The 13,384-nt window shown below is 38.9% G+C and overlaps 1 protein-coding gene and 2 long non-coding RNA genes across 6 annotated transcripts; all 3 read right to left on the bottom strand.

The window, feature by feature from the left end:
- Positions 1 to 752: 752 nt before the first annotated feature.
- LOC104430253 (ethylene-responsive transcription factor 5-like) lies at positions 753 to 1,238 on the bottom strand. The gene has a single exon (XM_010043005.2). It carries the CDS (start codon positions 1,236 to 1,238, stop codon positions 753 to 755), a length of 486 nt encoding a protein of 161 aa, XP_010041307.2.
- Positions 1,239 to 1,999: 761 nt separating this feature from the next.
- Positions 2,000 to 4,145, bottom strand: LOC104443641. Of its 2 annotated transcripts, XR_001987583.2 has the most exons (4): positions 4,092 to 4,145; positions 3,325 to 3,480; positions 2,788 to 2,848; positions 2,000 to 2,058 (listed from the first exon to the last, which is right to left on the bottom strand). It is a non-coding gene; the product is annotated as an uncharacterized LOC104443641 (long non-coding RNA). The 2 variants fall into 2 exon arrangements; XR_005551113.1 differs by lacking the exon at positions 2,000 to 2,058 and having other exon boundaries at positions 2,323 to 2,848.
- A 4,153-nt stretch (positions 4,146 to 8,298) lies between these two features.
- LOC120294160 lies at positions 8,299 to 10,088 on the bottom strand. Of its 3 annotated transcripts, none has more exons than XR_005551657.1 (3): positions 9,831 to 10,088; positions 8,596 to 8,694; positions 8,299 to 8,361 (listed from the first exon to the last, which is right to left on the bottom strand). It is a non-coding gene; the product is annotated as an uncharacterized LOC120294160 (long non-coding RNA). The 3 variants fall into 3 exon arrangements; XR_005551655.1 differs by having other exon boundaries at positions 8,596 to 8,689; XR_005551656.1 differs by lacking the exon at positions 9,831 to 10,088 and adding an exon at positions 9,681 to 9,720.
- Positions 10,089 to 13,384: the final 3,296 nt, after the last annotated feature.

Raw genomic sequence — 13,384 nt, 5'->3', positions numbered from 1 at the left:
GTCCCGAAACTAGTCAAGTTCACATCAAGCATTGTGACCCTCAATGTTTGTTAGCAGGCATTACTGTGATTAAAAAAAAAGAAAAAAAAAGAGTGCAAAAAATTCTCTCTTTTTTTTTAATAAGTAAAAAGTTCGTTATGAGAAACAAAGAAATTGAACAGTAATTTCCTGAGTCTACCTAAGTCAAATATCTTGAGATGTGCCTTACATTTTAGGGATAGACCTCTTCGTGGACCATGCATATAGTGTTAATAAATTGCCAGTTTTTTGCAAACTATAAAAAATAGTTGGCAATTTCAATATAGTGTTAGTAAATTACCAACAAGTTACTAGAAAATAATCACTTGCCATTTTTTTTATCAACGGTTTTTTCTACACTTATAATAATTTATAGAAATTTAGTAGCATGGAAAAAAAATCATATCGTTTGGTACAGAACAATGGAGTTCTGCCTTCACGAGATTATACCGAGTCACTACCTTGAAAAGTCTTTGCTCTTTTTCATGGATTTCATCTCATTATATGCCTAAGTTTCAAACAAACATACCTTTTTCTTGACAAGAAATTTTCAATAGAAGAAGGAATCATGTTTTTTGTCCAGTCCTATCCAATATTAATTTTACAAGTAATTATGTATGTTATGTGCTGTGCGTAGATTGTAAAACCCTACTTCCTCACGAGGTCCTCCTTCTTCACGATGCTAGTTGAAGGGAATTCTCTGAAGAAATCACGGAACTCGTTGTCTCCTCCTCCTACTCCTCGGGCCAGTCCCCTTCCAGCTCCTCCTTCTTCACGATGACCTTGTAGTCCCCTTCCAGCTCCTCCTTCTTCACGATGACCTCGTTGTCCCCTTCCAGCTCCTCCTCCTTCACGATGACCTTGTAGTCCCCTTCCAGCTCCTCCTCCTTCACGATGACCTTGTTGTCCCCTTCCAGCTCCTCCTTCTTCACGATGACCCCGTTGTCCCCTTCCACCTCCTCCTTCTTGCCATCGGGAAGGACGTTGAGGGTCGGCTTTGTGTGGTGCTCCAAGGCGGCTTCGTTGTAGGCCCTCGCAGCATCGATATCGGTTTCATAACTTCCGAGCCAGATTTGCTTGCTGTTCTGGCTCGGGACTCGGATCCGTGCTCCGAACTTCCCCCAAGGCTTCTTCTGGACTCCTATATAGTTCTGTTTGCCGCGTGCTTGATTCGAACTCGGCACCGCGACCTTCGGCGATTGCAAGGTTTTCGAGGCCATCTTAATTTCCGAAGGAGCTTGGGGCAGATTGAGCAGAGAGAGGGTGGATGCTGAATGGGAGTGGCAGAGAGAGTCGACAGTATCTATTTATAGAGCAAGCGAGATAAAGCGAACCAATCTGGATAAACAAGATCACCAATTAGAAACCTTGATGTTGATTATCAAGAAGAAATCAGAGATATTTTTTGAACAAGTGCAAATTTGGGACTAGAGTGCTGGACGCATGTGCAAATTTAGGATTAGAGTGAAAATTTTTAAGAATTTTATTTTAGACACAAAAAACTGGGGACAAATTTAGCAAAGAATATTTTTCAAGACATGTCATGTAAATTTGCTCATTCTACACCCACTCCAAATCCTTTCCTCTTAAAAATATTGATACTTTAGAAGCAGGCTGCAAGGATAGAAAGGTTATTTTGAGACAAAAGTAGCAGTGCTGCAACACAGCAACTCAGCGAGTTTGTCATTAACTTGTAGTATCTTATAGTCAGAGAGATACGATCAACTACCAAAGTTAGTAAGATAATGAGGGGAGAGAGAGAGAGAGAGAGAGCAAAAGTTCCAAGGTCTATTTCTACTTCTGCATTTCCACACTAACTATGTTCGCATTGCATGTATTCTTCTTATAAGAAGAGTAAACCGATATCTAGCCCTAGCATATGTGGTGTAGTCGCTTTATGTTGCATCATAGAAAATTAATCACAACAAAATGTTGAGACGGAGAAGATGCAAAAATTATTAATGAATCCATGTACCTTCAATCTTTTGATGCACGTTGTTGCGGTCCCTATAGTTGAAAATGACTATTCCTGCCCTCAACCTAGACAATTAGCACAAAAATGGTAAATGTTACAGGAACCCCAAAATAGAAGAAGAATCACACGAAGGACAATAATAAAGTGGACAGACATTTTCGATAAAGAAAAGAGAGAGGATGGCTAGAATGAGAAAATAAACTTATTAGGATAAGAAAAGAGAGAACATGGCTAGACATGTGTCATCTTGGCCCCAAAAAAAGAAAAGGGGAAACAGCTGCTGTTCTCTAGCAGTTTAGTCAACTAAATGAGAAAAATGAGAACAAAAATGTTGCATGCCCTGCTACTTGTGCATCAAAATAAGGAACCAACAACCGCAACAACATAAAAACCGCCACCTTAAGAGGTCTTTAGAAGCCATTCGATCACAAACGAGCTTGATTTACCATTCTTTTTTAGAAATAGCCACAAATACAAGGACTTTGTACATTTTGTTTCTCTTGTGTCAAAAGCCCATATAAGCAATAACATTTCCCTATATGTAACCAAAGGCCCATGAAATATTCCTATAAATTACGGAATAGTAAATACACACAAACTCCTCTTCAGGGTATCAAAATTACATAGAAGAGCATGAGCTTGGACAGAAGCACTGAGGGAATAGCCACTAGAAGCACTAAAGTACGGTAATTTCAAAGAATATAACTGGAAAATAAAATAAAAATCAACACAAAGATCCCTTAGCGATGATTGAGGGATAGTAGCCTAGTTTGTAGTTGGGTGAAAATTCTCACCTCTTATTACGCTTATGCCTTGCTTGTATTTGAAACGCAAACATCTCCAGAGGAAAGAAGGCTAGAGCACAAACAGATGCTTGATCAGCATGTTAGAATGGACGGATCCAAAAAATCAGAACAAGGAACGTATCTTAGAATTATGAAAGCCATGAAAACCCGAGGGACTTTATATCTTAGCCCTATGACAATAGCATTCAGATATCATCTGTTCAACAGGATCAGGATAAGGTAAGGAGTTACCAACACCTAAAAGTTATCTTTTGGCTAGCCCAATTTTTGAAGAGACCAGATGTTAATTGTTTTTTTTTTCCCTTTTGAGAGTACCACCCAAGAGTAGAGTTTAAGATATGTTATAAAATGATTTACACTACATAAATAACTACAACAAGGGACTATATCACAGGTATTCCCTCCCTCGATATGCCCATCTACAGTCAAAGCTGATCATCCCAATTGGTGTTTCCAGGGAAGTATATATATTAAGGAAAAGCCAAAACATAGAGTTTGCAAAAGAGAGCATTATGAAACAATTACATTATGTATGGCACGGCGGTGTAGAATATTGTATAGCTCAACAGGCTTGCAATACACCAGGAGATTCTCTTCTGCTGCAGTTGCATCTTCATCAGAAAAATGTTCACAAGAACTTTGATGGCACATTGTAACCCAAAGTAAGCAACGCAACCGAATCTGTTTCGTGAATACAGACATTTATGAGAAGCAAGTAATCTTACTAGTGAAAAGCAACTAATTTTCTAAATAATCTTACTAGCGAAAAGCCAGTGCATATATAATCTCCTCAACAGATGAAAACTCCAACACAGCATTTGACTTTCTTAAAAGGAGAAATCATTAAACTACCCATCGTATAGGAAAACCTCATAAAAGGACCTTCAATCAATATCTCTCGAATTTAATTAACACTAACCAACCGTCCGATTTTTCGGGCCATAGCAGAAGACAATGTTAGCAATGCACTTAGTAAAAGGATTACAGTGTAAAAACAGAAAAAAAAAAAAAAAAAATCTCGACCCCCTCAACGAGTCGGCATGTAGTAGTCAATAGACGCCGAAGTCCAGACCCCGCGTCACCAGATTCGCACGCAATTCTGACGACGAGAATCGCCTCGGGCGACAGTCGTGCGACCGATTCTCCTCCCTTCTTTCGTTACCATCGCAACTGCCGACGCCGCGACGAAACGGCATCGTTGGCGTCGCCTTCGCACAGCGCATCGAGCGACGATGACGAAGCGGCTCGAAGCCTTACTCGAACGGAAAAATTGCGGTTCGAGGTGAACTCACCGGTCGCGGCGATCGGGGGAGGTGGCGATTGATGAGGTTTTCTTCGGAGCTCCAACGAACAAGCTGCGGGTGAATGGTCGTCGCAGTCGGGTCAACCAACGGAATTTTGATTGATTTCGCTTGCCTTCTGCTTTTGGTGTCTTAAAATTTGATAGATTCAACCCTCATCCGGGAGAGGTTCGAATCTTCGCGCCCGTTACCCGACATAAAATGGGGGTGCTGTGGAAGGTAAGTCCATGCAAGCCCGTCTGATTCTTGGGCTTTTTTTTTTAAGAAAAATTTAAGGGTGTTTGATTCAGTATTTGAAGATGAGTCGTCCTTTTAGAGATAGGTTCTGGCAGAAGAGCCTTAGACCCAGAACGAGACCCAAAAGACCTTATAGAGTAGGTTTGGAAGCAATATGGGCACGGGCAGTTGCTCGATGCTGTGGACTCGAGGCTCTGCGGAATGTTCGACGAGAAACAGGTGAAAGCCTTGATGATTGTGGGGCTGTGGCGTGCTCATCCCATTGCTAGCTCCCCGGCCTCGGATTGCAGAGGCGATGGCTGTTTTGAACGGGGAAGCAAAGCCTCCCAAGCTCTCCTTAAAGATGCCACGGTCCCCGTATGACATTGATCGGAAGGTCTGGTCTGGATGCTTTTGCTTTTAAGCAAATATGTTGCTCTGGGCGCGAGCAATGAGATGCCTCTCTTCGGGTCTCGCGTGTTTGTAGGTTCTTCTTCAGGCAAATGATGCCTCTTTTATTGTTTATACATGTGCATGTCATCTACGAACCAATTTGTTTTGAGCTCGAAAGGAAGTGTATTATATGCGTGACTTGATTGATTGATGGTTTGGATTGGTATGATAGTAGAATGAGGATTTACTTCGGGAGTACCCTCTCATTATTTGCTCGCCTTCAGCATTGCGTGGCTGCGCATTAGTGCTTGGAATGGTGTGATAAGGTACTAGTGGCCAATTAGTGAACCGAAGGATCCTTTGCTCCTTGCAGCCAATAGTAAGACATTGTTGGGAATGAGGTAAATATAATGGCATTATAGACAACACAATGGCATTATATTGTTAGGGAAGCTATGCGTTAGATTGAGTGGTATGATATTGGAACTCGTGTTGTGCGTGTATTAAAATAGAAGTGGGAGGATTTAACTCATATGCCATGCCAAGTTATCCATATGAAAAGCAAGTGCAAATTGTGGTAACGGCAATGACTTTACACAATTATATACGGAGAAATAACATGACTGATATGGATTTTGAACAAGCAGAATTGGATCACAATTATGAATATTCAGTTGACCATGATGATACAAATGAAGGGATGGGTGCTTCAGATTCGTATGCATCTCCAGACATGACACATTTACGTGATGAAATAATTATAAGTTTACAAAATCATTGAAGTTTGTAATATTAAATGTAATGTATTTCTTTTTTCCTGACATATATGACCATGTTTACAATCATAAAATGACTATTTCTAGTCAAATTTGTATAAGAGAACTTGGTTTTATTTTTTTTAATGAGGACCTCCATTTTTATATACAGTGCTTACTTAAATAAATTAGCATTCACAATTGGCCGCTTCATCGTCCACCGAATAAGTTTACCTTTTTTTTTCTATATCATTTTTATCTCTTAACAATCAATAGCCCAACTTTTTATTAATATACTAGAATGATCATTAATTAACGAAGATGATTAATACTATAATAATTATAAAAAATCATTCAAAATTGAAAACAAACCTAAAAGAACCATAGGCCAAAAGTTGAGCTTTGCATCTAATCTATAATCAAATTCTTTTAATATAATTTTTAAATGAATTTACTAGTATGTATATTTTACATTACTCTCAACATGAAAATGTAAAATGTTATATAGTCATTGTTTCTTTTTTGCAATTTTAAAATTACTAAAAGTAAAAAACTTAATTTGGTCACACCAAAGGGTTTTTCAAATATATGTTTACCAAACAGTCTTGCATTTCCCTAAAGCACTTTTCAGTTAAGTTTATCAAATAGTCTAGTATTTCCTCAAAGCTCTTTAGGCTAAAGACATTTGAATTTGGGAAAAGCATTTTCCCAAATGTTGAACCAAATAGGGCCGCACTAGTGGTTGCTGGCTGTACGGCGGTTCCGGGTCATAAAAAAAATGATACTATTTTGATTAGAAATTGATTTTTGAAAGGAAAATAATTTTTTTATTTCTATTTTTAGATAATATTCTAAGTAAAAATTCATGTTTAATGACGAAGCAAAATTTCTATTTTCGGAATAGAATTTCGAACCAGAACATTTTGTTATCGCTTAGATTGAGTGCTCAAAGCTGTTACGGTAAGTCCTTATTTAAATTTCAAATTCCCAATGGACCAACGAAACTTTTATGTCAACAAACAAGCTGAGCAAAATTGAGAAAATATGTGACCGGTAATCAATTACCCGCCTCTTAACATTTTCCTTGAATATGATAAATTCTCATTACCCTCTCAAAATTCACAAAATTTCTCCTTTTTGGGCGTGGCAGATGGCAATCATGACTAGTGGGTAACTAATTAGTAGAGAGGACGAGCGATAAAAAAAAAGATTTTATTTCTCATTTTTCTTCCAAAAATGAAGAAGCAAAAAATGTTTACTTTTCAATTATGTTCCTAACCTATTTCTAAATTGAAATTTTTTTCTAGAAATTAAAAAATAAAATTAAGTCACCAAACGAATTTTTATTCCAAAAACAAGTTTAGAACAAAAAAAATATTTTTGAACAGAAATAGAATGGTTATCATGCGCATCCTAAAACTTATCACTAACTTGCAATTGAAAAATACACAAATTAACGCATAGTAATTAAATAATTAGGGTTCACCCTTATGTTGCAAAGAAAAGTACCTAAAACATTTTGAACGTATTTTAATTTTTTTACCATTTGGTTTCAATAGAGACAGTCTTCACAATATTTTCGTGATATTTTCTACAACCATCTCAATACTTCTCATTGATAAAATGGCAACACCATTTAATCATTTGCTTAGCAATTGATTTTGTAACCCTACATGGTCCCGAAACTAGTCAGGTTCACATAACGCATTGTGAGAAACAAAGAAATTGAACAGTAATGTGATTAAAAAAAAAAGAAAAAAAGAGTGCAAAAAATTTTCTCATAAGTAAAAAGTTCATTATGAGAAACAAAGAAATTGAACAGTAATTTCCTGAGTCTACCTAAGTCAAATATCTTGAGATGTGCCTTACATTTTAGGGATAGACCTCTTCACCGATTCCAACGATTTCATGCATGTTTAGATAAGAGATGGGGTCATTTGTCATAAAAAAAAATTATTTGTCAGAGTGCATTAATTCGTACCTACTATCAAGTACAAATTGCACATATAGAAACATGTAGATGATAAAATCGACTAAAAAGAGAGAGAGAGAGAGAGAGACGCCAGAAAAGTGAAAAGGAGAGAGCTTTTTCTGCAATTTCATGCAGTTTCCTGGAAGTGGAGGGGGAGAGAGAGAGAGAGAGAGAGATGCCAAAGTTCATTTGAAATGCATCTTCATCTTCATCTTCTTGGGCTTCGAAGTTTCACACCGTGACAAGTTCAACTTTTTCTTGGCTAGCTATGGATGACGAAATCTTAAGTCAACTGTCAAACATTCGATATATCCAGCTTGGTCACTATATTCAAAGCGTGTCTCTCGCGGTCCTCTTTTTTACCGTCCATGGAAAAAGCCTCGAACAAAAGTCTAGTTTCACAAGCTTGAAGAGAGTGAGCATGCATAGTGTTAATAAAAATCCGCGTCTGCGTCCCAGCATCATGCCAGGTTCCCTTCCATTTCCTCCTCCTCCTTCTTCATGGAGGAATAATGGAACTCTCGTGTCGGGTCCCCATCCACCTCCTCTTTCACCTCCTCCTTTTTCACCACGCTAGTTGAAGGCGCCTCCTCCTTCACGATGACCCCGTTGTCTCCTCCTCCTCCTCCTCCTCCTCCTCCTCGTGGCGTTTGCCATCGGCCAGGGTTGCCAGCGGCCGGGGCCGCTGGAGGCTCGGGCTCGCCAACCTCAAGAGGGAAGTTGAGGATCACCTTTGATCCGTGGTACCCCCGGGCAGCTTCGTCATAGGCCCTCGCAGCATCGATTTGGTTGTCAAAAGTTCCAAGCCAGATGTACTTGCCGTTCACTCGGATCTCTGCTCCGAACGTCCCCGACTTCCTCAGCCGGACTCCTCTACATTGCCTCCGTTTGCTCCGTTTGCGTTTGTTGCGTGCTTGATTCGAACCTTTTTGAACCGTTTTCGACTCGGGGAAGTTGAAGATTCCTTTTGATCCACGGAACTCCAAGGCGGTTTCATCGTAGGCCCTCGCAGCATCGATTTGGTTGTCAAAAGTTCCAACCCAGATGTACTTGCCGTTCACTCGGATCTCTGCTCCGAACGTCCCCGACTTCCTCAGCCGGACTCCTCTACATTGCCTCCGTTTGCTCCGTTTGCGTTTGTTGCGTGCTTGATTCGAACCTTTTTGAACCTTTTTGAACCATCTGATTCGACTTAGCGGATTGCGATATATTCCTGTGCCTTGATTACACTATTTGACCAATTAATCGGATACCTAATCTTGTTCATTTTAGAAAAAAAGATTTTTGTTAGGCAGTTTAGATCGATTTTACATCTATCCACTATTCATGCATAGCAAACATTAAAGTAACAATCATAACTATTAAGATCCTAATTACAATAAATTTGAACACGTGCAATTAAACATAATTAAATATACAAATTAAACATGTGATATAATCAATATACAAGCAAATAAAAGCTTAATTAAACCGTACATTTTTTGGATTTTCGAAATCTTTTAATTAAAAAAATAATTATTATTTTTAAATTTTTTAAATCTTTTTAATAAATAATTTGAATTTTTTAATTAAGAAAAGGCGAATTGATGGGCCAAGTCGATCGGCCCGCCCGAAAGACAAGGGACCGGACCCGGCCCGATTTGGGGAGGTCCAATTAGCCGCCGGGCCTGACCCAACTCGTCGAGCCCCAATAGGATTGGGCCCGAACAATGGGCCCAGCTTTAGCTCAAAATGAGCCCACCCAAAAAGAAATCTAAATAAACTAATCTGGCCCAACACAAAAGAAAAATCTAATATTAGATCGGCCCAAAGGCCTGTTTCGCCCGGGCGCGGCCCGCGCCCGACCCGGCTCCTAAACCGCGACCCGATCCCTACGTCTATTTGTATTTCTGTTCAAATACAAATAAATTTATATTCTTTTTTTATTTTTGGTAAACTTGTTCAAAAATAAAAAATAAATAGAAATATTCTTTTTTTAATTTTTTAATATTTTTATTTTACTTTTCCTTTTTTTTTTCTTTCTTTTTTTCTTTTTTGCCCTATCGCTGCCATGCCGACGAGGCGGAGCATCGCCGAGCCGGCCATGACCGAGGCCGGCAACCGGCCAAAAAAAGAGAAAAAAATTATTCTTTTCAAAAGTGTTTCCGAAAAAAAAAAAAATTATTTCCGTTATAACTTTGTCCTGAAAAAAAAAATGTTCATAAAAAAAAAACATAAACATGCACGCCCTAAAAGAAACCCTACCCGGATCCGACCCGCCTTCTTCTTCACGGACCCGACTGGAACCCTCGATCTAGCGGTGGCGCCTAGGGTTCCGGGTGGGGAAATCGGTGGCGACGACTCGTCTAGCGGCTGCTGGCTTCTCGAAAAAAGAGACGGTGACTAGAGGCTTACCTGATACAGCAGCGTCGGGTGGCGGCGGCAGGGACGGTGACGGTGAGCCTCCTCCCTCCAGATTTGACCTGCGCGTGCGGATCCTCTCTTGGCCGTTGCTTGCGGGCTTCAACTTCGGCTTGGCGGCAGCAGCCGGTGGAGCGGAGGTGCGGCGTCGCGGGTCGCAGGCGTCGGTTAGTGTCAACGACGCCTGCCTCCCCCTCGTTCTCTCTGCCCTTTTTTCTTCTGGTTCTCTGTTGTAGGCTTTTTTTTTTTCTCTTTTCCTGCAGGTCCCGTGCGACGAGAAAATATTCCCGTGCGACGGACGCCCGGGAGAAGAAAAGAAATGGGGCGGGTCGGGCCAAGGCCAGATCAGGCCCGACCCGACCACCCTTAAGCATTTCGTTGTTTTTTTCTTTTTTGTGACAATTTTTTGGATTTCTCTTTTTTTTAGCAACTAATTTCTAACTTTTAATGCTATTAAGTTTTAAGTAAAATCGTAAAATTTAGGTATCAACAACAATATATTGTCCTTATTCGACATTTGAAAAATACACGTACTTTTGAGGCCTCTAGTGGGCGATACGCATTTGAGAAGCACCAATTGCCAACATCTTTTCAAGTCGAGAAAACTAGAATGACCAATATTGGTTATTTTAAGTATTAACATGACTCGATTTACACAAAACGAGTTAATTAGTTATGGATTATGGTGGTATAACTAGGGGTGAGCATGGTCCGGGTTGGTCCGGGCCACCCCCTAACCCTAGGACCAACCCATACAGTGTCGGTTCTCAATTTTTAGGACCGAGGACCGACCCTATTAAGCCTGGGACCAAGGATCGGACCGACCCAATGGGTTCGGTCTGGTTCCAGGGTCAACCCGGGACCAATCAATAATAAAAAAGCAAACCTACAAATTCAAATTACACATCCATCGATAATGTGGCATTGTGCAATTAAACTATAAATACCAATACATATTTAGTAAATTTAAGATGACACAATAATAGAAATTTCGTACCTGTTAACCGTTCATCGAGATATGGGACAAGATGGAAAGTTCTTATAATCATCTATCTTTAATATTCATAATACCATATGCAAAAGCGTTTTCCTACATTTGATTGTAAAGTCCACTCAACCAAAAAATGAGCTTCACACCACTTGACTAGCAAATCACCGTAGCAACTGCAGTACTACTCTACTCTTAAAAAATTTCTACCATTTGACACAAATTGAAAAGTAAAGTCCAGCTGAAATTCATTAATAAAATACAATTAAACCATAAAAAGTTCAAAATACTTAATATAAACCATGAATATATAACTGCACATCTTGTTAATTCACTTGAACTTCTAAATACTTGAAAACAAAACAAACGACTCATAATTAATACTCAACAAAAGTTTTAAATTGAAATTACTATTAGTACTATTGATAGAACATCTCAATATAAAATAATATAACATACATTTTACTTAGGTTTGAATATATAAAAGAATTATAAATAATATAATATAATATACAAGGTTGGTCCGGGATTGGACCGACCCAAAACTCTTAAGGCCAGGACCAACTCCTGCACGCGTATTGGTCCCGGGTTTCGGGACCAAGGACCGACCCGGTCCCCTGGGAATCGGACCAGGGACCCGGCGGGGTTGGGCCGGTCCAGGGTCGGTCCAGGGTCGACCCTAGACCGCTACTCACCCCTAGGTATAACCAAGCTAATGGTAGAGTCAACCAACTGGCCCAGCCGGGTCCGTTCAACAAAAAGCACCGTGCAATTTTCATTGATGGGAGAGTTTGGCAACTCATTCAGCTCGAATTAAGGGCTTATCCTACTTATTTTCTGGTCGATTTTTTTGTCCTTTTTTCTTGAAAAAAAATGCGAGTTACATGAAGCGTGGCCCCGCTTGATTGGCCCACTCGTCATGTGTGCTTTTTCATGTCTTTGAAGAGGAGAAGGTTTGGTTGGGTTTAAAAAATAATTGGGATGATTTATGTTTTTTCTTCTTTTTATTTTATATTCCGTTTGTTTTGTAAAAAATAAATATTTTAAAAAAAATTCCCCTAAGAATAATCATTTATGTTATTTGAAATAATTAATCAATAAAAAATGTTTTCAATCTTGCGCTGGTTATGGAAATTCTTTTTATTCATGCATTTTTTGTAAGCGATACAAGCTATTATTCTTAATAAAATATTCTTTACATAATTTATTTTTTGTGAAACAAAAGTATCTAATCCGAGTCTATTACTCTTGTGTAATAAGAAAAGATTTAACAACGAACCCCGGTTAATAGAGCCTTATAGGGGTTACAAACAAATCAAGCTAAAAAACGTAAGCAAAAACTAAGATCCATGAAAAAATTAATAAAAATAAATAAAACAAGAAACGGAGAAACAAAATGAAACCGACCTTTTGAAAATCACTCAGTGGAGCTGAAAATTGAAATTTATCTCTAAAAATCAAATTGGCCAGATACATCCGGCTCGAACATTTCGACGCACATTTTAGGTTACAGCAAGATTGGGCAACAATCGAAATGGAAATATGTTTTTCGCGGGACGTGGGAGGGTGATTCCGATCATTTTCAACCTTATAAAAGGACCGTCAATCAATATCTCTCGAATTTAATTCTGAGAAAACACTAACCAACCGTCCGGTTTTTTCGGCCATAGCAGAAGACAATCTTAGCAATGCATTTACTAAAAGGATTACAGTGTAAAAACAGAAAAAATAAAAATAAAAATAAAATCTCGTCCTCCTCAACGACGAAGCGACTCGAAGCCTTAATCGAATGGAAAATTGCGGTTCGAAGAGGAGAGGAGATTCGAGGTGATATCACCGGTTGCGGCGATCGGGAGAGGCGGCGATTGATGAGGTTTTCTCAGAGCTCCGGCGAACGAGCTACGATTGAACAGTCGTCGCCGTCCGGTCAACCCACGGAATTTTGATTGATTTCGCTTGCCTTGTGATTTGGTGTCTTAAAATTGATAGATTGATGGCAGACGTGAGCTGACGTGGCTTGATTTTCAATGAATTCTAATTTCTTTTTAGTGATAAAAAAATAGAACATTTTGAAGGTGCGAACCATTTTGATCAGAAATTAATTTTTAAAAAAGAAATAATATTTTTATTTCTATTTTTGAATTAGTTTCTCAGCAAAAAATTCGTATTCGCTAACGACATAAAATTTCTATTTCCACAATAGAATTTCGGACCAATAATATCTTATTGTTGCTCAAAAGGAGTGCTCAAACTATTATATTAACACCTTATTGAAATTTCAGATTCTCAATAGGCATGTCAATAAATAAGTTGAGCAAAATCAAGAAAAGATGCGATTAGTAATAAATTACTAGCTCCTCGACATTTTTTCCTCAAAGATGATAAATTCCCATTACCCTCTCGAAATTCACAAAATTTCTGCTTTCTAAGGGTGGTGGACAACGACCGGCAACCGACGGCAGCTAATGGTAATCGACTAGTAGAGAGGACAAGCGATGAAAAGAGTTCTTATTTATCATTTATGTTCCGTAAATAAAAAAGTAACAAATGTTTACGTTTC

The sequence above is a fragment of the Eucalyptus grandis genome, chromosome 5 (assembly GCF_016545825.1).
Source record: "Eucalyptus grandis isolate ANBG69807.140 chromosome 5, ASM1654582v1, whole genome shotgun sequence".
Taxonomy (NCBI): Eukaryota; Viridiplantae; Streptophyta; class Magnoliopsida; order Myrtales; family Myrtaceae; genus Eucalyptus; species Eucalyptus grandis.
This window is presented reverse-complemented; position numbering and strand designations above follow the sequence as displayed.